General features: G+C 35.2%; 1 protein-coding gene across 2 annotated transcripts in view; it reads left to right on the top strand.

Annotated features, from left to right (window-relative positions):
- WBP11 (WW domain binding protein 11) overlaps nucleotides 1-26,020 on the top strand; it is a 28,021-nt gene extending 2,001 nt beyond the window's left edge. For both annotated transcript variants that reach the window (XM_074194371.1, XM_074194372.1), the window contains exons 2-12: nucleotides 9,580-9,690; nucleotides 10,310-10,341; nucleotides 11,299-11,392; nucleotides 12,038-12,234; nucleotides 13,448-13,581; nucleotides 14,370-14,569; nucleotides 16,384-16,575; nucleotides 18,835-18,936; nucleotides 19,412-19,711; nucleotides 20,423-20,605; nucleotides 24,950-26,020. In XM_074194371.1, coding sequence (XP_074050472.1) covers nucleotides 9,627-9,690; nucleotides 10,310-10,341; nucleotides 11,299-11,392; nucleotides 12,038-12,234; nucleotides 13,448-13,581; nucleotides 14,370-14,569; nucleotides 16,384-16,575; nucleotides 18,835-18,936; nucleotides 19,412-19,711; nucleotides 20,423-20,605; nucleotides 24,950-25,383 — 1,932 coding nt within the window. In that variant the 5' untranslated portion in view covers nucleotides 9,580-9,626 and the 3' untranslated portion in view covers nucleotides 25,384-26,020. The remainder of the gene's footprint in view (nucleotides 1-9,579; nucleotides 9,691-10,309; nucleotides 10,342-11,298; nucleotides 11,393-12,037; nucleotides 12,235-13,447; nucleotides 13,582-14,369; nucleotides 14,570-16,383; nucleotides 16,576-18,834; nucleotides 18,937-19,411; nucleotides 19,712-20,422; nucleotides 20,606-24,949) is intronic.
- The last annotated feature ends 1,694 nt before the right edge of the window (nucleotides 26,021-27,714 follow it).

The raw sequence follows: 27,714 nt of genomic DNA on the forward strand, positions 1-27,714 counted from the left end.
TATAAAATGTTAGAGTTGGAAGAGATCTCCATGATTTAGTAAAAAAAGCCTTAAAGGAGAAATCTCCCGACATAATTATTGATAAGACCTTCAGTGGTCTCACCACTTTCCAAGGCAGCCCATTCTTTTTGAAACAGCTGTGTTGAGATATTTTTCCTTCTGCATATCAAAGCAAAATCTGCCCTTTTGCCTGACTGTACTCAATCAAAATAAGTCTTGCTTATTCTTCCATTATAGCAAATCTTCACATGATACATTATGCACATAATAAAAACATTATATTCCCCTCAGGTTTTTTTTCTTTTCTAGACTAAATTTTCCCAGTTTCTTCACCTGACCACAATGTAGAGAGTAGTCTTAAGGTTCCCTTTGTCTGTTCTCCTTACAATTTCACTCTAGCTTGTTGGTGTCCAAGACTATTGCTTTCTTTATTCTAGATAGTATGTTTCATTTAATATAGCCTGAGATTTTATTAGCTATTTTGTTATCTATTATTGAGACTTTGAGCTTGCAATACACTAAAAATTCAAGGATTTTTTTTCATTTCAATTGGTTAGTCACATTTTTCCTACCCCATATTCACTGCAACAGTTTATAGGAGTGTTATTTCGGTTATTTTTTAAATGAGAGAGTTGATGAGTTTCCTCCATCCATTTCATCTGCCTTTGTCAATAGAGACCAGCAGAGACCCTCTCCAAATGAATGATTATGTGAAAAACCAACCTCTACTCTATAGACAGGAAAAGGAAAAACCCATAAACAAAGCATGTTGTTCATTATTAAAGGAGATTCTTTACAGCTGGCTGGAGATAAAAATGCTACAGATATTCTAGTCTGCATATATTTGAGTAGTAACTTTGGCTGCCCCAAAAATGGATTCCAAGTTTTCCCCTTGTGTACAGGAAAAAATTCTATCCCTTATGTGTATTAAGGATGCTTAATTGGGTGGGAGAATGGCTTCCAAGGAAAGGATTGCTAGTACACTGAGAAGGGAAGTATATTTTATCTTATCTACACTTTGGAATGTTTCTCATCTCCCCTTGTCTTTTCCCAAGTCTAATAAGAATATGAAATATCTCACTTGTAATCCCATATTCTTAGAATCCATTTTGATTGGTTTATACAAATTGGAGTTAGGGAAATAGGCAGGTCTTTTTGGTTAGTTTTAGGCAGGAAAGCAAGAAGCAATTTAACCTACATAGATATAGTACATATTAACCAATTAATATGGACATGACTCTTGGTTAGGAAGTTTTGTCTTTACATTGTTTGGCCATTCTCAGGAGAATTAACCTGCAAAATAGAATATTCAAGGAGAAAATAATAGAAGTTACTGAGTATGTGAAGGGCTATTGTGTGGAAAAGAATTTTAAAGTCTCAGAGCAAAGTGCAATGGGATGATATTTGAAGTCAGGAAAGACTTTTTAATGATTAGATTCTCCATAAATGGACTGTAAGCAGTAAATCTGCAAGCAGAGGCTGAATAACCACTATATCACTATGGGAATTAATAATTTTTTCCCCTTGGGAAAATATATTTGATAGCTAAGATTTTCTAGGAGAGGACTTCCATTACATAAAGACTGCATCATGACACAGAAAACCTCAGTTATCTATATAGATAGATAAAAATGAATGTACATCTTTGTATTCTGTAACAGGCAATATCCGTGACTCCCCAGAAGAATGATACTTACAGTTACAAAATTATAAGCAAACATTTTTATAGACATAAAGAAAAGGTCATTAAAAAAACTAAAACTCCTGACATTTAAGAAAGGAATTACTACAGTTAATAGTTTAATGATCCCTACAGCACTTTTACAATTAATGTTTTAACCCAAGCATAGGTCTCTGTCTTTCAACGGGTTTCTCCCCTGCCCCTTGCCAAAATGCACAGATTCCTTCTTAAAACTATTTTCACTTGCATGAGACACCTCCTTTTAAATTTCTATTACCTCTCTTCCTTGTCATTGACAAATTCCTAAAAATAACTGTCTGCTCTTGCTTCTTCATCAATTCATTTGCTTGTGATCCCCTTGAAATTTTTATTTTATTTTTCAAGGCAGTGGGATTAAATGACTTGCACAAGGTCACACAGCTAAGTAAGTATTAAATATCTGAGACAGATTTAAATTCAGGTCCTCTTGACTTCAGGGCCTGTGTTCTATCTACTGTCCTAACTGCCTGCCCCCTTGGAAAGTTTTGATCCCACTTTACTATTACCACTAATCTTTCCCAAAATTAGTGTTAAACTGCTAAATCCAATGACCTTGTCTCAGTCTTCATCTTCATTTCACTGTAGCATTTGAAACAATCCTCGACCCCATTTTTCACTAGTTCTTTTCCCCCTTGGCTTCCATGACACTAATCTTTCTTGCTTTTCTCCTACCTGTAACCATTCCTTTTCAGTCGTTTTTGTTGGTTCATTATCCCTTTCTTGTCTCCTAAATGTGAATACTGTCAAGAGTTTGTTTTGGACTTACTCTTTTTTGTCATTTTCTTCCTTGGTGACTTCATCATTTTCTCTTGGATTCAGTTATCTCTGTATATAAAATCCTGACCCCCATATCTACATATGCAGTTCTATTGAATATTAGTCCCATTTATTGCCTCTGAGGCGTCTCTACTTGGATATTCTACCAGCATCTCAACAAATTTAAAATGGCTCAGCATTTTTTTCCCTTTATCTACCCTTCCTCTTCTTCAATCAAAGTGCTCTCATATACCCAGGTTACAAACCTCAGAATAACTGCTTCATTTCTCCATATCTAGTTTTCGGGTCTTGACAGTTCTTCCTTCACAACATCTCTTGCATCTGTCCTATTCTCTCTGTTACCAAGACCTTTATCATCACTCTGTTATTTTATGATAGTGACCTCCGAATTTATTTTTTCCTATCTCTCCTCTCCACTTGATCTTCCACACAGTTGCCAAAGCATTTCTTTCTTGTGGCACTTGCCTGTTCAAAAACATTCACTGACTCTATAGTTTCTAATATAAAAGGCAAACTCCTCAGCTTGGTATTTAAATTCATTTTTTAATCTCGCTACAAATAGCCTTTCAAGCTCATATTAGTTTTGCTTCATGTATTCCAAATTTCAGCCAACTTGAATTCCTGACCTTTCTCCCAATTTGGCATTTTATTTCTGTCTTTTTGCAAAAGCAGTCTCCCATGCTTACTCACTCTTTTATCATCTCTACTTCTCCAGCACCTTAATGTTCTTTGAAGCCCCCTTTGGTCTTCCTGGTTGTCAACAGATTCTCCCTTCTCAAATTACCTTGTGCTTACCTAGTACTATCAAGCTGATATAAATTCCTTGTGAGCAAGAATAACCCCAGTATACAAGGACAGCTAGGTTGCACAGTGGTTAGAGCACTGGCCCTGGAATCAGGAGTCCCTGAGTTCAAATTCAGCCTCAGACACTTAGTAATTGCCTAACTATGTGACTTTGGGCAAGTCACTTAACCCTGTTGCCTTAAATTTAAAAAAAAAAAAAAGGATAACTCCAGTATTGTATGTAGTCAAGATTAAGTATCATAATGGAGAACACAGACTTTAATAATTTATTTTTTATAGTAGGCCACTTGCCACAACTAGGAAATTGGTAGAAGTGTGTGTGTGTGTATGTGTAACATAGCACTGTCCCATTGTGTTTACTTCTATTTACGGAAAAATATTTGATTGCGTAAATACAGCTTTATAAGTTCTCTGGGAAGTTTTTCTCCAATGCACGTTAAGAACTTTTAAGAATCTCTGATAGCTGCAAATACAAAGATAGCTATTTTAACAATCCTCTGATTATAAATATATATGCCTCCCATAAAAATAGGGAGATATGGACTTCCCAAAATTATTTATCATTGTCTGGAACGATATTCTGAAATACAAGTAGTACTGACCTTTGGGTGATAAGTTCTCATAAGTTTGCTTTATCTGTAAAATATTGGAATTGGACCAAGTTCCTTCTAGCTATAACTTATATTGATTGATCCTTTGGTAACTGCTGAGTAGGAAGAACAGAAATGATACAGAGAAATTCACAAGGTTCAATACAGTACTATGTTCTTGTTGCTGCAGTCCTGTGCTCCTAATTTTTCAGTTCTGCTTGCCATAATTCTTAAAGAATATTGCTGGGGGCGGCTAGGTGGCGCAGTGGATAGAGCACTGGCCTTGAAGTCAGGAGTACCTGGGTTCAAATCTGACCTCAGACACTTAATAATTACCTAGCCATGTGGCCTTGGGCAAGCCACTTAACCCCATTGCCTTGAAAAATCTTTAAAAAAAAAAAAAAAGAATATTGCTGGTAAACATCTACAGGTCAGCCAGGGTGGTAAGAGGTCTTAATGTCATCATAATTTTGTCTGAAAGAACTGATGAACCTAGAGAAGAAAAGTCTGAGGGATGAGGGACAGAGAATACCCCCAAATTATTTGTGTTTGGTTATTTACAACAACCCTTTTATGGAAAGAGAGACTAAATTGATCAGTTTAGCCCTAAAGGACAAAAGGAATAGAGGTTAGAAGTTAATAGAGCAACACATTTAGGTTTGATTAAAAGAAAATCATTATCATAACCAAATTTACAGGGGCGACTAGGTGATGCAGTGGATAGAGCACAGGCCCCGGAGTCAGGAGTACCTGAGTTCAAATCCGGCCTCAGACACTTAATAATTACGTAGCTGTGTGGCCTTGGGCAAGCCACTTAACCCCGTTTGCCTTGCAAAAACCTAAAAAAAAAATTACACCTTGGGAACCCTTTAAGCAGAAAATGAACAAATAGTTGTCAATGATGCTAAAATAGGAAATCCCTTTTTAAGTATAAATTGGACTAGACAGTCTATGGAGTCTCAACTCCCAAGATTCTATGCGATTTTTTTCCTATTCATGTAATATTGTGGCCAAGACTTTAAGATTCAGCACTGGAGAGTCTCCTTGGTTAAATGTATAAATAACTCAAAAGGGATCTAATAATTCTCACCAGAAAAAAATAGAGACGAATAATGTAAATTTTCAATGTTTTATGTCGTGTTTTTTTTAAGCAATTATGGTCAAGCTCTTTTTATTTATGAGAAGGTTCAGTTGAGATTTAGGTGTGTATTAATGGTAGAGTGCATATTCTAAAATGGCTGCTACTTATTTTTAAACGGGGAGGGGAATTCTGAAGTGCTTTCAGTTATATTGGTATTTTGGTAACATGACTTTGAATGGCACTTAAGTGGTATAAAGGGGGTAGCCCCAATCCTGGAGTAAGATGGACCCAAGTTCAAATTTGGCCTCAGACACTTGACACTAGCTTTGTGACTCTAGGCTAGTCACCTAACCCTATTGCCTTATTTAAAAAAAAAAGGGTGGTATAAAAGATATTATCAAGGTAATACGTGATCTGAAAAGGTGGATCAGTTTAACAAGAGTGAGGGCTAAAAATAGGTAAATTTGTGTTTTGTGCTTGCTGTTTATTAAACATTAAAATGCCTAGATCTCATCATCTGTGTAGTTTTGATACAACTTGACTAAAGATAAAATGGTTTGAGTAAGTGAAGATTAGTTGTTATATAAATTAGTGGAATCTACATTAGTGATGTTCCAGATTATGAAGAATTACTGAAAATTTGACCTATCATTCTAGCCCATTAGAATCATTTTAAATCCCAATTCTTTCATTCAACATATTAGCTGTGCATCTTAACTTAGTGCCAAATGAAAATTTTCTAAGCATACCATCTATGTCTTCAGCAAGCCATTAATAAAAATAATGAGCAGAAAAGAATCCTCGAACATTCTACTAGAGATCTCTTTTTGGGTCAGTCTTGATCCATTAGTACCCACTCTAGTTTTGGTTATTCAATTAAGTTGAACTATTCAACTAAGGTTATTCTAACCTTAAAAGTTATTGTAAGAGTTCGTTGAATACTTTTATGAAATCTAAATACTGTATATATCTCTCATTCCTTTAATTCTCAGATCACTATCCGAACAAAATAAATAAAAACCCAATGTGTTCAGCCAGACACACATGGTTCTTAATATAGGCATACTGTGCCAAAATTATTGCCATGTACTTTCATATTCACAAACCAATCCTTTAATATTACAGAATTTTATCATGAAAGTGACACCCTGTATCCCACCGACAGTCAGAAAAGAGTTCTGTTAGTAACTGAAATAAATGACATGAAACCTTGTTTCTAATTTGTGACATGATACAAGGTTTTGTCGCTGTATTCTTCTTACATTTTTAGAATTAGTCTGTTTTTTTGATCAACGTTCCAGACCTGCTAGAAGTAAAAGTGTTTAAAACATTTTTTGCAGGTGGATTTTACACAACCTAAGGGAAAAGTTTTTAAAATTAATCTTCATTTTTTGCCTTTTAAGAAACGTATATATGTTGCAGAGAAATCATTAAAAACTTTCCCAGATGCCAGGTCCAGGTTTCTTTGTTGAGACTGTTATACAATAGTTAATTTTTGTTTGCAGTTATACTTGGCTTTGTACTTTGGTGAGATGTCCTGTTACATTGTATTCTCTAGTCACCCCAGACTTTCCTAGACCAACGACTACTATAAATATTTCTACCATTCACTGAAGTTTACTTTTAAAGAACTACATCTCTTGCAGATTTCCTTGGAATAATATAGATTCTTTAAATGACAGAATTAAAATCAACAAGAATACTGTTGGGGATTGAGTGGTGGTGCACAAAAACACACTTAACAGTATATAACAAAAACAATTAATAGGGGAGCCAGTTCATTTAGGAGGCACTCATGAGCACTACTGTGATGTCACGAAATAATAGGGATGAGTATTGGACCTGTGACTTCATTGTCACAAGGAACTCCAAGCATATAAAACTCTTCCTATTAATGAAGACTGGTATCTTTTCTGAATCTGTCTTAAGGTAGTTGCCTGGAGCACTGTTAGACCCAGAATCTGAATTTTGATCTTCTTGGCTTTTAGAACTAAACTCTAATAAACTTTACCTCCCCACAAATAAAACTATGTCAATTATGTTTTCAAACGTAATTTGAGTGCCAGGCCAACTAGGTAATGTAGTGGATAGAGTACTAGGCCTGAGTTAGAAAAACCAGAAGTCAGATTCTGCCTCAGATACTTATTTTGGCCTTCCAGAAACTCTGATTCCCAGGAGTGCTGAGGCTACTCTTTTTTGAAAATATTGGGATTAAGTGACTTGCCCAGGGTCATACAGTAAGAGTCTGAGGCTAGATTTGAACTCTATACACTGAGCCAAGTAGCTGCTTGATATCTGACTACTGCCTCGGATGGCTTCAGAGAAGAAAATGAGACTAGTGCACAGCAACTCCTCACTTAAATCCAGTTCTCTTGCATGTCATGGTATCACCTCTGTCATGGTCTTTGAGGACAAACAACAACTTCTCTGATTAATAGAAGCATGCCACTGCTGGTTAATTGGGCTATATATAGGTCCCCTTTTCTCCTCTTCTCTCATTCCCCCCTTTCCTCCTTATTTCCTTCCTCAAATTTGTAGATGCTCTGCCTGAAGGCCTAGTGAGATTTCTTGGGGTTTATAGGCCCCAAATCACTCTGGTTCTCCATTGGTCAACAAAGGATCTTAGACTAAGACCCACTTGGTTGTAGTTTGGACCCTTGATTAGTTCACAGTGAATTCAAACAGCAATTGTTTCTGTTTTGCTCAGAAACCCTGAGGGTCTTCCCTTCCTAGATTGTTTTTTTTTTTTTGGCTCCTTGATCCTGTACTTTCTCCATTGCCTTAATCACTGAGATACCCTATTGGTCTTATCCTCCCAATAAATTTGTTTCTTTTGAAAATGGTCGTTCTTGACCTCTTAGTCTCTCAAGTATTGTTCAAACTCAGTCAAATGTCTCCACTGCATCCAAGACCATCTCCAGTCTTCATATCTAGGCACTATATGGCTCCAGAGGAGAAACTGAGACTGGTGACTTAACACTGCCCTTCCTCACTTAAATCCAACTCATTTGCATAGTTTGGTATCATCTTGCTGATGTCATGGTCTTCTATAAGAATAAAGGACAAGCCAAACAGACATTTTTATTTTGAAAGACTTTTAACATTAACATTAGTCAGTAGCCAAAATGTGATCAAAGCACAATCCCCTAGAAAGTATACTAGTAGTAATGTCTGCCTTAAAATTTTAATTGAATTTCAATAGAATTGATATGTATCAACTTGTGCTTTTTAATGTGGAAAGTCCATTTTGTATTAAAACTAAATTCTGAGGAAGGAAATTTTTTTCAGCATATTTGACATTTTCTCAGCCTTCTTGATACTAAATAGACTCAATGAGAATTATCAGCTCTAATTTATTTGGATAGCCTAATAAAACATGTAGAACTGAATTCAGTATTGCATCTAAGAAATAGCTTCATAATTAGTAACTATAGCAATATCTACTGAACTCAAGATATATTATGTAGGAACAAATTAATTTTTAAAATAGACTAGATCATAGTTTAGATGATTAGTTGCTTTCTATGAATAAAAATGTGTTAAGTCAAGTATAGCATCCAGAAAGGAGGTCTTCTGTTCTAATCAGACCACATCTAGAAAATTGTTTGGTTTTTTTTTAACCACAGTTTAAAGAGGTAAGGCCATATGGAAACTGAGGATTTTTAGTCTGGAAAAGAGAAGATTTGGTATATGGGATAGCCAGGCTATACATTTTTGAAATGCTGTCATGTGGAAAAATCAGTATTGTTCAATTTGGATCCAGAGGGCAGAATTAAAAACAGTTGAGCAAGAGAGGCAATAAGAGACCATTTTAAATCTGTCATAAGGAAAGACTTCTAACCTTGAACACTATCTACAGCTAAAAGGGTCTGCCTCAGAAAGTAGTATATTACTTCTCAGAGGTGGTCTTCAAACAGATCACTTCATTGGGCATATTATAAGAAAGTGTGAATACTTGTTCTTTGTGTGTGTGTGTGTATACATATATGTACATATATGTATACATATATAGATTAGATTAACTCTTAGAAACCTATTTAGAATAATAGAGGAAAAGACCTAATATCTATGTATACCAATCTATAAAGAAAATATATTCTCTACATTCTAAATCCTGATTGTTTAAATTGATTTGATTTCATCGTCTCCAGTGCTCATTTTAAAATTTAATTGATTTTTAAAAGGATATCAGTTTTGTTCTCCCAATTTATTACCATTCAGAAGCATAGTCAGCAACTGAAAGGCAAAATTGCCAGTTGACCTAACCTTTTTGGTTATATATCTTCTAGGAGTAGAATCCAGTTTATCTCAGCTCCAGATTCAAAATTCTGGATAAATCCATATACCTGAAAAAGAATTACAGAGCACTGATGTGTTTTATAGTATGTTTTTTTTTCTAGTTTTTGCTAGGCAATGGGGTTAAGTGGCTTGCCCAAGGCCACACAGCTAGATAATTATTAAGTGTCTGAGACCGGATTTGAACCCAGGTACTCCTGACTCCAGGGCTGGTGCTTTATCCACTAAGCCACCTAGCCACCCCCTATAGTATGCTTCTAAGAAAAGAGTGTGAAGACATTTTTAAGAGGATAACCGAATTTTTTTTTTAGGTGATTTTCTTTCTCCCTTAACTGACTAAAACATATAACCTGTGAAAATGGGGCGGAGATCTACATCATCCACCAAGAGTGGGAAGTTCATGAACCCTACTGACCAAGCTCGTAAGTGTACACTCTATGGGACTGTGAAGCAAAGATTAACATATCATGAATTACAACATTATTAAAGAGTCTGTTTTATCTTAATTTTATTAGATCAGTCAAGCCAGGAAGTTCTAGTTATTTAATTTTCCGAATTTAGTTTCCCGAATTTAAACTTTTTGACTTGAAAGTAGGGACAAAAGTTACTTTCTAAAGACTTTTTACTTTAATTATACTATATAAATGGCAGAACTAAATGTATATATTTAAAGTTCTGTGGATCTCTGGAATTTTGAAGGATTCTAGGTTCAATGAGCCCTTCTTTTGATAATAATATAGATATATAATATCAATTTTTTTAGTTTCAGTTTGATGCATCAGATATACTTTATAGTAATTTTTCTAATAAAGACTTAGGATTTTAATAGTAACCTTAAAATGCAAAGTACTAAGAAGTCCTTAAGTTGTTTAGGAGCTTTTTTGTGTCTTGTTATTTTTGTTATTGAAAAAAGAAAACTTGAAATAGGGTCTTTGGGGGTCTAAAATGCTTTTAGACATTAAAAATGTAAACTAGTAGAAATTGGCACAGAGGAAAAGCTGATATTCAGGATTTTATATTGTGTTCTTTTCTATTTTATAGGAAAAGAAGCCCGAAAGAGAGAATTAAAAAAGGTATGTTTTTTTTTTACCCCCAGAAATAGCTACTCACATTGAGTAGTGTTATTTTTAAAAAAGAAAGTTTAGGAATCAACTATTTCCAAATCTGAATTTACTGCAGTTTAACTTTTTAAGAAAATGCTTGTTTCTTGTATTGGTTAGCTCCTTATTTTATAAAGTTGAAATATTTTGTTAGGAGTTAGATTTATTTTGCTGTTTAATATATGTAAAATTTCCCAAACCATATCTTAGTTAAGGAGAAACAATACAAAATTAACGCTTATGAACAAGTATACAAAAAGCTTTCGATCTCATTTAGAATCAAAAAAGAAGTAAAGGAAAATTTCTTGGGGTGTGTGTGTGTGTGTATACATATATGTATTTGTATATGATATATATATGACCTTTGCTATAATTTGTAACCAAGATTTTTGGCGCAAGAAAACTAAATTTTCCATTGTTCCTTATTTTAGACTCTCCTCATTTTGAAATCTGTTACTGTTTAGATTATCCTTGGAAAAGCTTGCAAAAAACAAGGTTCATTTTATAAAGTTATATAGTAAATTTAAATTGATAATTATAAGGTAAATAAAAATGTTTCTCTTCTATATTTTCATATTGTAAATCACTTTATGAAAATTTAATCAAAGAAATTTTTTTCACCAGAAATGATTGGTTAATAATTATAAATTGTCTTAAAATTTATCTGCAAACTCTACAGAAGATACCACTGCACATAAGGGTTATATGTTATAATAACATGATAGAAATCTACCATCAGCCTAAAAGGAATTTAAAAAAATTTTTTTCTTAAAAATTACATGATTATATTTTTAGATGAACTTCAGCTTGTTAGAACAGGTGACCAGAACTTTAGATAAAGACCACAATTTAGTTTTAAGTAATTTGAAATAAAAGATTGTTTTAAGTTCAGCCCTTTAAATTTCTGCCGTCTTTTATTTGTTTTTTTAGAATAAGAAACAGCGAATGATGGTACGAGCTGCAGTATTAAAGATGAAGGATCCCAAACAGATTATCCGGGACATGGAAAAATTAGATGAGATGGGTATGTAAGAAGATGAGTAGGGCTAGATTTTTGAAGAAGGTGACCCAGATTTCTATGTGTTTACTTTGGTTTATTGAGTTGTTGGGGTAGTTTGTTGAAAGTTCTAGGAGAGATCAAAAAGTATTCTTTTTTTTTTTTAGATTTTTCAAGGCAATGGGGTTAAGTGACTTACCCAAGGCCACACGGCTAGGTAATTATTAAGTGTCTGAGGTCAGATATGACAAAAAAGTATTCTTAAGAGAAATATTTATACTTTGTTAAAGAAGTTAAACCGATTGCTTTTCTGAAGTAGGAATAGCATATACTTGATTTTTAGAGACCATTTCTAAGGATATATTTTCTTTTTTTGGTGAAAATTACATAATCATGTAGGTCACAGCCTTTGATATATGGTGCAATTGAAAGTGTTGGATTTGAATGAGAGTGTCTGGATTTAAAATAATGGCTTTTCCACTTACAATATATGTTGCTTAACACCTCTGGGTCTCAGCTTCATATATGAAATGAAAGAATCACAAATGATAATTATCTGAGGTTCCCCTCACTCCAAATTTGTGATTTTAAAATTTGATCTCTTCTATGAACCATGTATAACTCAAGAAAAATGATCCTTTAAAGAACAATAATTTGTTGTTCCTTCATCAGAGTTCAATCCTGTCCAGCAGCCCCAACTAAATGAAAAGGTGCTAAAAGATAAGCGAAAAAAACTTCGTGAAACTTTTGAGCGCATTCTCCGACTCTATGAAAAGGAAAATCCAGACATCTACAAAGAACTTCGAAAGTTAGAGGTGGAATATGAGCAGAAAAGGGCTCAACTCAGCCAGTACTTTGATGCTGTAAAGGTAATCAAATTTTTGTTTTGCTTTTGTTAATGGTAAGACTGTCACCTTCATATTTTTTATTAAAAAACATTTTGGGGGCAGCTAGGTGGTGTAGTGGATAGAGAGCACTGGTCCTGGAGTCAGGAGTACCTGAATTCAAATCTGGCCTTGGACACTTAATAATTACCTAGCCGTGTGACCTTGGGCAAGCCACTTAACCCCATTTGCCTTGCAAAAACCTAAAAAAAAAAAATTGGGGCTAAATGAGTTGCATTTATGTCCTCTTTCCCAATGGTATGAATAATATTTGACTATATATATGATAGAGAGTTTGGGTGATAGAAAGGAGGACTAAAATCTAACTAGGAAATTTCTCTAATCAAATGTATTACAACTACTATTTAAAACAAACAGCAAATTGCTCCAAAGTTGCATACTAGATTAGATATTGCATATAAATTGCAACAAAAAATTCCAGGAAAGGTGACAGCTTTGTAATGGGGAGAGAATGGTGATAAGTTTTTAATAAAACTTATCTGTACAATAAAGGAAAGAATATCTTAGCAGTGAATTAAAGTGTTTTTGACAATCTTCTGGCATAAGGGAATCACTCCTAGAAGAAAAGTAATCTGACAAAATATTATTTAGAGGACACAACCCCTTTATAAAATACAATTGTCAATATTTTTCCAAGAGTATGTTCTATAACCTTCAGTTTCCCTTAAGAAGAGACTGTCATGGTAGTTTCAAGGATGTCAGGCTTGGTCTCATAATAAAAAGTTTATTCTACACTTGCTGATTCTGTAGAATATGATCACTGCTTGTTCTTTGTATTAACTAAGCCTATCTTTTACATTCATCCCTTAGTCTTATGCTGTTCTAAAATTTTGAAATATCCTTTTCCCATTTACCCAGAATTTTAGATTGTATTCACTCCAGTCAAGGTGTTTCACATAATTTCTTTTTATTTTAACAAATTAGAAGCAAAATCTACAGAATTAGAACAGAAATTTGACTGTTTTAGATATTTGGTTGAAGGGAAAGATGTCTTTTATTTTGGAAGGTTATTGATATTATTAATTTAAGACTATGTTGTCGAGCTTATTGCTGTTATTTTCATAAAAGTAAAAAGAAATTAATCCAGTTTGTAAAATAACTTAATTGATATTCCTATATTAAATGTGTCCCCTTTTTTTCCTATATTGATTTGCCATCTACTTGTTTCTTTTTCCAGAATGCTCAGCATGTTGAGGTGGAAAGCATCCCATTACCAGATATGCCTCATGCTCCTTCTAACATCTTGATCCAAGATATCCCCTTGCCTGGTGCACAACCGCCATCTATTCTCAAAAAAACCTCTGCCTATGGGTAAAGGAGCATTATTATATAGTCAAATAGTAGTTATTAAGCACTAAATAATCTCCCAAACACAGTGGGTAGAGAGAACTTAAAAATAATATGTATGTGTGGTAATGATTGTACAGGTATGCATGAAATAGTTAGATGTGGAGGAAATCAAGACATGTGAGCTATCTTCTCTGGAGAATTTATGGTAAAACAATGAATAAGAATCCTGCATGGTAAGAAGGCATGAATGAGTTTCATTCTGCAGTAAAAAAGGGGGGTGGAGTAAAGAGGCCATGCAGCAAAGTCAAAAGGGCCCTCTACCTGGAATCTAAACCTAGCTCTGATAACAGTCATGAACCCATGACAGGTCACTTGATCTCTTTGAACCTCACTTTCCTGATCTACAAAATGGAGATAATTAATGTTTATGAGGCATAATGAAATAAATCTATATAAATTGCTTTGCAAAACCATATAAAAGTCTACTATTATTACCCAAATTAGTAAGTTCGTAGATGTGTGGACATGAGCCTGAAGATCCCTAAAGACCTAGAACTAAAAGAGACCTAAGAGATGACATTGATCCCATCCTTGTAAGCAAACCCAGAAGAGGTTTAGTAACTTGTCTTGATCAAAGAGCTAATTAGAGACAGACTTGAAGTAAGCATTGTCTTCCTTAGGTACATTGTCCCCTCTACCACAGCATAGTGCTTCTCAGGAAGGAATCCCTTGATTACATTTGAAATAAGGGATCCCCTGTTATTTGAATAGAGCATAAATAAAAATCAGTAAAAATGTTTTCTTCCCAGACCGCCCACAAGGACAATTTCTATACTCCCTCTTCTTGGACATGGTGTTCCTCGCTTGCCTCCTGGCAGAAAGCCTCCTGGCCCACCCCCTGGGCCACCGCCTCCCCAAGTTCTGCAGATGTATGGTCGTAAAGTGGGTTTTGCCCTAGAACTTCCTCCTCGTCGGCGAGAGGAGGATATTTTATATAGTCCAGAACTTGGTAAGATGTTTGCTTCTTTTGTGTCTGTTGTTTTTTCATTGTCATCAGTTAGCATTTGTTTAATAGTTCCTAGAAATTTATGGCCTTGTTGAAGATTTAATTGTTTCAGTTCAGTGGGGGAAAAAATGTTATGGACTCATACCTTCATAGATTTAGAGCTAGAAGGGAATTTAAATGTAGTTAATACACCTATTTGATTTTATTGATTAATAAGACTGGGGAGCTTTCTCAGCTTGGGAAGAACCAGGACTGGTGTTGACTCACATCTTCTGCTGCCATATCTTTCCCTCTGCTGAACCATGTACTTGTTAGGTACCTATTTACATCTAAAGCACTGGAAGACATTAGGGAATAGTAAGAAGGAAAGGGAAGATAATAGGGTTTGAATTTTGTTAAAATTTAAATTAGCAACTATGGGGGGGGGCGGAAATCAGTTAAGGAAATGTAAATCATTGTCTTGCTGTAGTGAGAGTACAGTTGAGGCTAGATAACCTAAATTTATAGTGCATTTTTTCAGCATGATTTCATGGCTTTCTGTAGCATTTGTATAGGAGCCAATAAGGCAAATGGTTGAAGTAATTTGTCTTTGAGTCTTGACAAGACAGTAGGACAAGAAGGAAAGGAAGTTGAGAGCAGAGAATAATGTGTTATTGAACTGGTTAGCTAAAATAAGATTGGGATCCATATCAGGGTTAATGATACTAAACAATGGAGTGTACTAGACATGGAGGTGATGATAAAAAGGTTTTTGAGGAATGATATATAGGAAAACATGGAATGATAGGTAGGAGGTCATAGTCATATTAAGAAATTTCAGCATTCTTGATCTCAGATGTGGAATTTTTGTGCATAACAGAGAGATCAAGAATGGAGCCATCTCTGGCTGTGCAGAAAAGGAATAGGTCTTTGGAGTTGAGATTGAGAAATTGAAAGGCCATAGTGTTTCAACACATGTTGAAGTCTCCTTCAATAAAAGCAAGAATTAGGACAAAAGAGAAACAATGTAAACCAAGTACAGAATTTCCTGATAAAATGAAGAATAACCTGGGGGCTAGATGCGTTCCTCCATTAACAGGTTTGGTGATATACTTAAGTGGACTAACTTCAAAGGAGGAATTTGCAGTGCAAGGGCAGCAAAGAGTTTGTAAGTGGAAATGGGAAACTAGGACCAACTCCTAAGAACAGTGCATCAGGGTTGGGGAAAAGGAAAATGTGCAGCGAGTTCTAGAAAAAGATAAGCAGGGATGCAGTACTCTCTGGGAGGAACCAGATCTCCATGAATGCCAAAAGGTGAAAGGAGCAAAAGAGGAAGTAGTTTAAAGCGCAAAGTACTTTGTTAATGATGAAGTGCTTCAAGAGCACAAGGAAAGGGGCAGGCAGGACTTGGGGCATATGAAATGATTAGTGGTATGTTGAATATAATGGGGACGCAGGAGTCAGAAGTGGGGAACAAGATGTGGAGACAGATCTCATAAACTGCTGTCTTTAGCTGAAAAAGATCTTTTTCATCGATGTATTACTAATTATTATTCAGAAGTATAATGCCATACTTTAGTCTTCAGTGTATTGTGAATTGCTGATTTTAAATCCTAAAAATCTTCTAAGGTTTCATTTAAATTTAAAACCAATTTGAATGAAATCGTCATGTTGCCAATTATAAATGAAGAAGAGACTACTTGATTAGAATTATTTTAACAATTTAGTTATGTAGGTTTTACTATATCCTAAATAGTGCTATATCTATATTTTCTGTTTAATAAATTGAGGAAAACATAGTTTGTTAATACTTGTGCTGTGCTTCCCTCCTCCTTCAGCACATCGAGGTCATGATGATGATGCTTCCAGTACTAGTGAAGATGAAGGTTATCCTAAAGATATGGATCAAGATAAGCATGATGACAGCAGTGATGATAGTGACACTGACAGGTCAGATGCTGACAGTGAAGAAGAGGAGTTCATGCATCGTGATGATGAAGAGAGAGAAAACAATGAGGACAAAAAGTCAGGCATGTACAAATTCAATCAGTTGATCATTTATTAAACAACTTCAAAAGGAAGGTTCTGTTGGCTAACACATTTTTATGAATTAAAGGTAAAAAATCTATATTAAGAAAACTTGCATATATAGTTTGCTTTATTATGAAATAATATCTGTATTTGGGGAATTGAATATCATACAGTTAGTATACTGTCCTAATTAAAATTTAGTTAGAAAAATAACTACAGGAAGAGTTTTTGTACATAGAGCTTCACATTAATGAAAAAATTCAGTTATATGTACAGATTTGAAGATTCATGGGCCTCTGTATCTTGACAAGATTTATGGTGTCTTCAATGAGATAGAAATGTGTGGGGAGGGAGGAATATTAAACTTATATTTTCATAGATGGATGTTCAGCTCTTTCTCTCTTAAGCATAGAGGTAGTATTTTGGCCCTAGATTTGGATTAAGGAAAAAGTTCAGAAGCAAATAGAAGCTATTTATCTCTGAAATGAGGAGCAAAGCAGAATTTCAACTCCAGCATCTATCCTAGTCTGAAATCTGCAGTGGAATAGCCAGGGTCGCAATCCTTGTATTAAATGAGTGCCTCCAGTTCTCTTGCTGAGAACCTTCAGAGCTTCCCAGCTGGCTGATAATGTTTGAGTCCAGCATACTGAAATGTCAAAACAGAGACAGGACTTCAGTAGATTTGCTCATATCCAAAACTGAGCCAAATACTTGTTGAATGCAGACCAAGAGGTTAAGTGATCAGACTGCTCCACACTAAGGACAGTGAAAGCTTGCAGATCTGAACTGTTCTTGAGATCCTGGAAACACAAGGTTCTCCAAGAAAGCAGCAGCAAGGCCCAGGAAGATAAAAGTTCAGCCTAGCTCTCCTTCCAAAGGCTAGAAGTAGATTGGAAAAATGAGCAAACAAACAAAAAAAGAACCTCACAATAGAGATCTTAATATGCTAACCAGAACACCCAAAACACAAAGCTAGAAAAAGAAAATACCTTCAGAGCATCTATAAGCAAAATCTCAGCTTAAGTAAAGTTCAACCCGAATTCTTGGAAAAGATGTAGAAGAGTTAACAAAAAACTAATTTAAAAATCTAAATGAGAGTGCTAGATGAAAAATTGTGAAGAGAAATGAGCTATGAAAGAAAGATTTGAAAACAACTTGTAGCTAGGTATAAATCTTTACCTAAACAACAATTTCCCTGAAAATTAGATCAAATAAGAATAAAAAAATTTAAGTTAGCTCATAACAAAAAACAACTGACCTGGAAAACAGCTTGAGGAGAGGTAACTTAAAAATGATTAGACTACCTGAAAACCATGAACAAGACCAAAAAAAGCCTAAACATTATGGTTCGGGAAATCAAGAAAACTACCCATATCTCTTAGAATAAAATTGCATATAGAAATAGAAAGACCCTACCAATGTTTTCCTTAAGTCCCCCAAAGAAAACTTTCAGGGAGATAAAGTTAAAATCCACAGCTCCAGGTCAAAATATATATACCAAAAACTACTAAACAGAAAGAATTCAAATCCAGGGAGCCACAGTCAGAATCACACAAGATCTGGGCTTGGAATATCTTATTCCAGAAGACTTGAAAGATCTAGGCTTATAAACAAGAATAATTTACGTAATAAAACTGAATACCGTCTAAAAGGAGAAAATGCAAACATAAATGCTAAAAAAAAATAACAGTATTTAAAAAAATAGACAAACTTAAGTATTGTCCTTGAATATAAGTAAATTTTTATATATTTTAATATAGAGAAGTGATACAAATAGTTCCTCAGAACTCTGTCATCATCTGGGGTTATAGATGGGAGTTTTAATTATACATAGGGCCTTGGAGGGATCTTATTATGCTTTGATGACCTTAAAAGAATAGAATAGGAAGGGTAGAGGAATACATTTAAGTGGGAGGAGGAAAAGTACAGGAAGGATTAGTAAAATTATCTCACATAATCATACAAACAAGGAGGAAAGGGGAGTAAGCAGCATTTGAACCTCATTCATCTGAACTGTTTATTTATACACATAGATTCACTGTTGGGTATAGAAATATATTCAACTCAACCGAAAAACCAAGGAAGGGAACAGAAAAAAGATATTGGAATCACACTTAAAACAACAATGTAGTCATTTTAAAGAGAGGAGGGTTGGTTGGAGCAAAATCTTTGCTTCATCTTAAGTAAAAAATGAACAAGTAAAAATCACGAAACATGATGTACAGTTTAAATTTTAATGTTTCTCCCCCCTTTTTTAGGTCTCAGTGTACGATTTGCTGATGTTCCTGGAAAATCACGAAAGAAAAAGAAAAACTTGAAGGAATTAACACCTCTTCAAGCTATGATGCTTAGAATGGCAGGTGAGAATCACTTTTTTTTTTTCCTAAACTTTTCCCTAATGATGATTGGTTGATCATGTTTCCTGTGTTTATCACTGTCACTTTTCAGAAAACATGTTGTAATAATGATAATAGGCTTTCATGTAGTATCTTACCAGTTAGAAAACTATTTGTTTTATTTGAACCTTATAAAAACCCTATAAGGTCAGAACCAAAGGGATTGTCCCTATATATAGTTATAGAACCTAAGGTTTAGGAGTATTAATTTAATTGTCAGTCACTTAACTTGTAAATATGAGGTGGAAATTGAACACTGTGACCCATATTCTTTCAGCTTTTCCTCATGGCCTCTGATAATTAGTGTAATATCTTTTATGGTACTTCCATATTAAGTAATATTTAAAGTAAGCTAACTCATAGAGAGAGTAAGTAAGCTATCTCCCAGAGAGATAGAAAGAGATAGCTTACTGTCTTTCTATTTGTAAATTTTTCTCAGGTCAGGAAATTCCTGAAGAAGGGAGAGAAGTAGAGGAATTTTCAGAGGATGATGATGATGAGGATTCTGATGACTCGGAATCAGAAGATACAGTGCAGCAGCAACACAAAGAAGAATCTCTTCCTGATGGGGCATCATCATCCCCTGCTTCCCAACAACAGCAACCACCTCCACAGTCTGTTCCACCTGCTCAGATACAGGCACCTCCCATGCCAGGACCACCCCCTCTTGGACCACCACCTGCTCCACCATTACGACCCCCTGGGCCACCCACTGGCCTTCCTCCTGGTCCACCTCCAGGTAAATATATTTAATATCCAAGTCTTTTGCCCAGGGAATTGATTACAGGACAAGCCAGAGCCATCCGGGTAACCTGAAATGCAGGCTTGAAGTGTTCATTGGTAATATTACTTTCACAGTTGTCCATTTTTCTTTACAACTTTCCTTTCTTTAGCTACTTCATTTCCAATAATCAAATCAATGGGTGCCTCAAATATTTGTCAGAATCAGTTTTATGTACAAGTCACTGGTATATCAGAGCTGTAGGTAGGAAGCATTTAAGAGAATTTAAGCCTTTAATTAGGGAAAATTCTGGTTTTCATTTAACTGATTTTTGGTGAAATTCAATCTTACTGTAATGCATTCTGTTTTTTAAATTATTAACCTAAACTATCTATGATTGGTAGAAAAGTTTGATGTTCTGATTCCCAGTGGTCCACAGTTTTGTCTCATTGCTTGATATGCTTCATTGTGACCTTACTTAAAAGACTGGTTCTTTTTACACTGTAATTATCTACTTTATTTTAGTTATTACCCACGAAGAGATCAGCAAGCATTGTTTCAATCTAAGGTTACAGAAATGAGTGAAAAGTTTGTCAGATGACTATTGATGAGCAAATTTCAATTAATTTTCCAAGATAACTCTTAAGTTAAAGTAATAATTTATTTTTAAACTGTGACATTTCATTTGTAAGTAAATTTACTTTGATTTAATAATTTTTTTCCTTACAGGAGCTCCTCCATTCTTAAGACCACCTGGAATGCCAGGCCTTCGAGGACCTTTACCCCGGCTTTTACCTCCTGGTCCTCCACCGGGCAGACCTCCTGGTCCACCACCAGGCCCTCCTCCTGGTCTTCCTCCTGGTCCTCCTCCACGAGGACCGCCACCAAGGCTGCCTCCTCCAGCACCTCCAGGTAAAGGATTAGATTGCAGTAAAACAAAGTTAGGGTCCAGTTAATCATTTTTTCCCTCAATATTGCATGGATAAAGAAGGACATTATAGGGCATATACGCTTTATGTTAGTATAGATGGTATCAGATTCTTAGAATTTTGATCTGAGAATTATTCCATCTTAGTTACATGATACTTTTTCCAGAGCTCCTCAACGTAAATCATTTATCAAATTAATGTACCACATTGAAACTTTTCAAGATTTAAAAAAGCCCAACCTGCTAGCTATTTAGAATTTGATAATTACAGGTTTTGACCAACACTTTCCTTTCTCAAAACTCTGCAGTACTTCTAGTCCAGTATTTGCTAATCAGAAAATAGACATTCTAAAGATATTTTTATGAATGTCAAATTCCTTGTACACTACACAGACCATCAGACATTTAAATTAAACATCAGACATATTGATCACCTTTTTAATGAAGTATTTAGAAAATTTTGTAAATATGACTATGTAATACTTGGGTATAATTCTATCCTAGCTATATGAAGAAAAATACTGGTGAACCATTAATAGGACATATGCTGTTTCTTTAAATGATGTCAGATTCTGTTAGATCACACTTTTTTCTTATACTTTATGCATTCCAGCCAAGGTTAGGGAGGTAGGTTAAGCCCTTGAATGAGATTGCATCTTTTGTACATGTAGGAATGTAGCTTTTAAATTTGACCTCAACAGTATCTACTCTAAACAATAGAACTGATTCATTTAAAGAGAATCTATAACAATAGATTCCACTTCATTTCTACTAGAATATCTCATTATCATAGAGATAACCCTGAAATATTTTTAGAAAGCTTTGCCAACAGAGCACAAGCTGGGTAACAGTAAGATTAAAGAAAAGCAATTGAATATCTAGGAGTTGGCATCTGAACTGGAACTTGAGAAGCAGAAGAAAGAGGCATAAAAGATGCTTTGTGAAATTACAGAGGGTAATGATGTAGCTTATTGATTTGGACAAAAAATCTATTAGGCCAGTTTGGCTAGAAATGACATGAAAGGGAGTAATAAGTGGTAAGTCCAGGAAAGTTTTAAGAGCCATATTGTAGAGAACTTTAAATTCCAAGGTAAGAAGTTTGTATCATTCAGAAAGACAGTGGGAAACCACTGAATGTTGTATCTAAAGCAGAGAAATGTCAAAATCAGAATTGTGCTTGGGAGAAGGATATTTTGGTAACTGTGTGGAGGTGGAAGTTGGAAAGAAGGAAGCAGGGATAACAGTTAAGTGACATTGCAATAATCTTAAGTGGTCATGAATGGAAAAGAAACAGATCAAGAGGAATTAAATATAGAATTATAAAAGGGAAGAGGCAGAATGAGTTGAAAACCTATGTTTACTGGGAAAATAGAGCTTCCTTCAAAAGAAATAGGGGACTCAGGTGGGTATATAGAGAATAGACATAAAAGATGATATAAAAAAGTTCTGCACAAACAAAACCAATGCAGCTAAAATTATAAGGGAAAGCAGAGTGAGGCAACTAGGTGGCACAGTGGATAGAGCACCGGCCCTGGAGTCAGGAGTACCTGAGTTCAAATCCAGCCTCATACACTTAATAATTACCTAGCTGTGTGGCCTTGGGCAAGCCACTTAACCCCATTGTCTTGCAAAATCCTAAAAGGGGGGGGGGACAGAAAACTGGGGGGAAATATTTTACAAGTTTTTATTAAAGTCCATAGTTTTCAAATATATAGACAACTAAGACAAATGTATAAGAAATATGAGTTATTACCCAGTTAATAAATTGTCAAAGTATGAACAGGCAATTTTCAGAAGAAATCAAAGCTGTCATGAAAAAATGCTCTTAAATCACTTACTGATTCGAAAATAAGGATTAAACTCTTAGATACCATCACATGTGAGGTGGTATCTAAGAGTTGTTTTAATACTTATCTGTCAGATTGGCTAATGTGACAGAAAAGGAAAATTACAAATGCTTGAGGGTATGTGGAAAAAATGTGAACTGATTCAACCATTCTGGAACACAATTTGGAACTGTGCCCAAAGAGCTATAAAACTGTTACATGTACATTGACCCAGCAATACCATTATGGTGGAATACAATTAAAGTCCAATGAAAACTGAACAGGATACTTTCAGAAAAACCTGGGATGACTTACATAAACTAATGCAAAGTGAAATGAACAGAACTAGGACCACATTGTACATAGTAATAGCAATACTGTACAATGATTAACTCTGAATGATTTAGCTATTCTCAGCAATAAAATAATCCAGAAATTTAGGATGAAAAATGCTATCCACTTCCTATGAAATAATTGATGGAGTCTGAATGCAGATTGAAGCTTAATTTTTTTTACAGTTTATTCTTGGGTGGTTTTGGTGTATGTTTTCTTTTGCAGCATGACCAATACGAAATTGTTTTGGATGACTGTACATGTATTATCTATATCTAATTGTTTGCCTTCTTGAGAGAGAATTTGAAACTGAAAAAATTTTTTATTAAAAATTTTTGTTTACATGTAGTTGATAGAAATTAAATTTAAAGAAATAAGGGGCAGTTTGGGAAAGACAGATTTCGAAGAGAAGTTATTTAGTTTCATTTCAGGCTTAATGAGTTTGCCAACAAAATATCTTGTGGAGATACTTTGTAATTAATATGAGGCTCTAGAGTCTTAAGGCAGATTGGCTCTTAATATATAAATTGAGGAATCACTTGCAAAGAGGTAAGTTGAACCCATGAGAGCAGATGAAATTCCCAATAGAATGCAGAGAAAGGGGAGAACATAGAACAGAGATCTTTTGAAGAACAGTCATGCCTTAAGGGGCATGAAACGGATGATGTTAAGGAGACTGGAGTAGTAGGATAAAAGAAAACTAAGAGATTGTGTAGTAAGCCAGGGAAGAGATTATAAGAGAAAAGGAAGTAGTGAATAATGTCAAACCTCCTTTTACTAGGGATTGTCAGTGGAAAAAAGAGAAGAGATAAAAGACAGCTAATGAAGTTTTTGTTTTTCTTATTAAAATCTATAGACAGTAAACCAACTAATGAGGAGAGGTTGAAAGTGTAAGAATGGGCATGATTGAAGCAAACTTCCCAAGATAATGGAAAGGAAATTTTAAGGGAACAAACGAAAGAATTAATCTTTGCAAAGATCATAGATTTAGAGCTGGAATGGGTCCTTTAATCCAATGCTTCATTTATAAAAATTGCAATTGATAATCACGTTATAGTTTTAAGGTTTTCATACTTTTTGCTTAAATTATCTCATTTGGTCTATATAGTCCCCACTAGAGAGATAATATAAGCATTTTCTTTGAACAAAATGAGCCCAAACAGCTTAAATGATTTACCCAAGGTCACATTGCTAGTTAAGTGGCAAATTCCTAATTCATGCCAAATCTTCTGAATCCTAATAGTGTTAGTTTCTTTGCCTAAAGCAAGATCATCCTTTCCTCAGGTCGAATCAAATGAGGAGAAAAAGGAGACATAAAAGGATTTTTTCCTTCCACTCATGTAAGCAATGGAAGGCAGGACTGAGAGTTGACCAAACATGAACCTTGTGTTTTGGACTTGAAAAAGTGTAAAAGGTTAGGAACAGTCTTTATGGGAATTATGTAATAGTTGGTGAAGGAATGATAAGATTGCTATATAGGATTGGTTATTGTAATTATTTAGTCATTTCAGTAGTGTCTTACTCTTCATAAGACCCCTTGTGGGTTTTCTTGGCAGAGCTACTGCAATTATTTTCCTTTTCTTCTCTATCTCCTTTTACATATGAGCAACCTGAGGCAAACAGGAGTAAGTAACTTGTCCAGGGTCAGTGACTTGCCACACAGCCAGTAAGTATATGTGGCTATATATGAACTCAGGAAGATTAATCTTCCTGATTGAAGGGCCAGTACTGCACCACCTAGTTGCTCCTACTATGCAGGGCTGAATGTGAGGGTTAAATTCAAATGAGATAATAAGTTTGTATGAACCTGGTTGTCAAATATTGAAAGGCTGTGTAGATAAGAATACTGAATAGAGGGTGGCTAGGTGGCGCAGTGGATAAAGCACCAACTCTGGAGTCAGGAGTACCTGAGTTCAAATCTGGCCTCAGACACTTAATAATTACCCAGATGTGTGGCCTTGGGCAAGCCACTTAACCCCATTTGCCTTGCCAAAACCTAAAAAAAAGAATACTGAATAGGGCCAAAAATGTTGTCAGTGAAATGACTTTATTTAGATTTAAAATAATTTTCTATGAATTAAGGTCCATGCTCTGTAAGTTTTGTCACTTAAAAAAAACTTATTTAGATAATTCCTGGTATTCTCAGTTTACATGTTTTCTTCATAATAGGAATCCCTCCACCTCGTCCCGGTATGATGCGCCCACCTTTGGTGCCTCCACTTGGACCTGCTCCACCTGGGCTTTTTCCACCAGCTCCCTTGCCTAATCCAGGAGTTTTAAGTGCCCCACCCAATTTGATCCAGAGACCCAAAGTGGATGATACCAGTGCAGCCACTATTGAGAAGAAAGCCACAGCAACCATCAGTGCCAAGCCACAAATCACCAATCCCAAGGCAGAAATTACCAGATTTGTGCCTACTGCACTGAGGGTTCGACGAGAAAACAAAGGAGCTACTGCTGCTCCCCAAAGAAAGTCAGAAGAGGATTCTACTATACCCCTTGCTAAAGCAGTCCCAAAATCTGGCCCCTCTGCTCCTGTTTCAGTACAAACCAAGGATGATGTATATGAAGCTTTCATGAAAGAGATGGAGGGGCTACTGTAACAGTCTATGATACCAGGAAAGGTTTTAATACCACAAATTCATATTAGAAAACATGGTTCATAGAGAAAGGTCAGACTCTGGACCTGAGTGCAGAGGAGTCAACTTTTACTCCTGTTAGAGCATTTCCTAACTTCAGTGCAAAGATTGTCTTAATGCTCTGTAGTTTTGGTTGGAATTGATTGCACAGAAGAAAAAGATGTTTCATTCAGGGTAGATGGTAACAGTTATCCCTTCATATCTCTACTATATCCACCACCACCACCAGTTCTTTTTTTTCCTTTGGAGGAATGAGATAGACAAGCCTTTAGTGTCTGTACTTTAATTTTTTGAAATCATTTTCTTAAGTGGATTGGATAAAGTCCCTGGAGTAAGTATTTGTCAGAAACAAATGCATTTTATCCAGTAGGTTTTTCTGTGTTTTTACTTCTGGTTTTTTGTTTGTTTTTTAACTTTACTTGTAAATATTTTGTAACATTTTACTTGTAGTAAAATGTGAATCACAGCTTCATTTTCCTACTATGAAGCAGAATGTCTGGGGGAGAAAACTATACATATGTTTTAATTGAGATGACTTCTCAGTGACACACAAAAGTTTTGAATGTCTCTCATGAAAGAAATAAATGTTCTACAAAAATAAGCCTCGTCTTTATTATTCAATGAATGTATAAATAAAATTAATTAGTTAATATAAGCAGAGAAAAGAACAAATAATTCAGAACTCAAGTTATGGGTGCCAGTTCTGTTTAAGAATGAGGGAAATGGGGAATGTGGGTGAATGTTCTAAGAACAACAACTTTCTTCACTATGGGACATTTCATACTTCCAAGTTGCCCAGGGATGGGATCCTCTCCCCTTTTAAAATAGGGAGGTCAGAAATATTGTTAGTATTTTGCTTTAATTTCCCAAGACCAGAACAAGAAAAAACTGAAAAAAGTGAAGATCCTATCCCTTGTTCTGTCCTGAGAAAACCAATACAGTCTAATTCAATGCTTATTAAATTATTACTATGCAAAATAATTTGTTGATAAAATGAAAAAAGTGATATCAGAGGTTATGATTGTTTTTCTTTTTTTCTTGAATTTACTAGATTTTATTTGAGGGGAAAGGAGTTGAGAAAAGGATGACTAGAAGAGTATGGTCCTTTTCTCCCAGCAACAATAAAATCCTTAACTTTCTAAAGGAACCTTCTTTTTTATTGAGGGGATATAATATGTAAATAGTTTGATATATTCACAGTAATTTATGGTTGAAAAAAGAACAATCAAAGGAAAAACGCTATAGTTTACCATGATTTTTAACAAAACTTGATAATCTAATCTGTCCTCATGGAAAAGAAAGATTGTTAAAGCTGATAATATAATCAGGTCATTTCATAAGAGTTGGTTGCCTGATTGTTGAGAATGTCTTCAGTGGAGTATCCTAGGGATCCAAACTTAGCCCAATGTTTTTTGACTTTTTCAGTGTCTCAGATAAAGACATACATGTTTTGCTTATTGTGATAAGTTTTCCTCTTTATAACCCTATTTTCTTGACCACAGCTTCCTACACACACACACACACACACACACAATCTCTAGGCAACTTGCTTCAGTTCCCTAGTTTGCCCAGCAATTTCCCTGATGCCCCACCCTGGTTGTGCAACTTGATAAACTTTGGTTTCCTTAATACAGTTTCCTTGGATAGGACCAATAAAAAGTTCCAGCCATGTGGACTTGATAGGTGCATAAAACCACTTGAGTCATGGTATCCTGTAGGCCAGTTGATAAAATATCTGGCAAGGGAACAGCCCATATCTAGAAAGCTGGAGTTCAGTGCCATTTTATCCTTGTTTTGAGTATCCTTGCTGTCTTTGCACAAAGTGAACTTCCTCCTCTTAATATGTTCAGTGACTCATGAGTACATCATTTCTTCCCCAAATTGAACCTGAACTTAACATGAACTGGTACTGTAACTATACGTATCACACAACCAATTTGCAGGTGATAACAAAGTGGAAACACTAGATGACAGCCACATCAAGAAGGACTTTGATGTTCTGGAGTATTGGGCTGAATTCAGTATGGAGAAGCATAAAGCTTTGAACTTGAGTTCAAAAAAAGCAACTCCACAAACCCACCATGGGAGAAGTATTATAATTTTTAGCCCCAGAGGCAGAACCAGGAGCAGTGGGTGGACAAATTACCTAATGTTTAGAGCCATTAGGAATGGCTCCCCTTAAGAGGCAGGGGATTTCCCCTTGAAAATCAAGTAGACCCCTTTTCCCATATATTGGGGATTCCTTCAGATTTGAGTTTAACTGATTTCTGATGGCTCAGCATTAAGATTCGGTGA

This window comes from Macrotis lagotis, chromosome 7 (assembly GCF_037893015.1).
Source record: "Macrotis lagotis isolate mMagLag1 chromosome 7, bilby.v1.9.chrom.fasta, whole genome shotgun sequence".
NCBI lineage: Eukaryota > Metazoa > Chordata > Mammalia > Peramelemorphia > Peramelidae > Macrotis > Macrotis lagotis.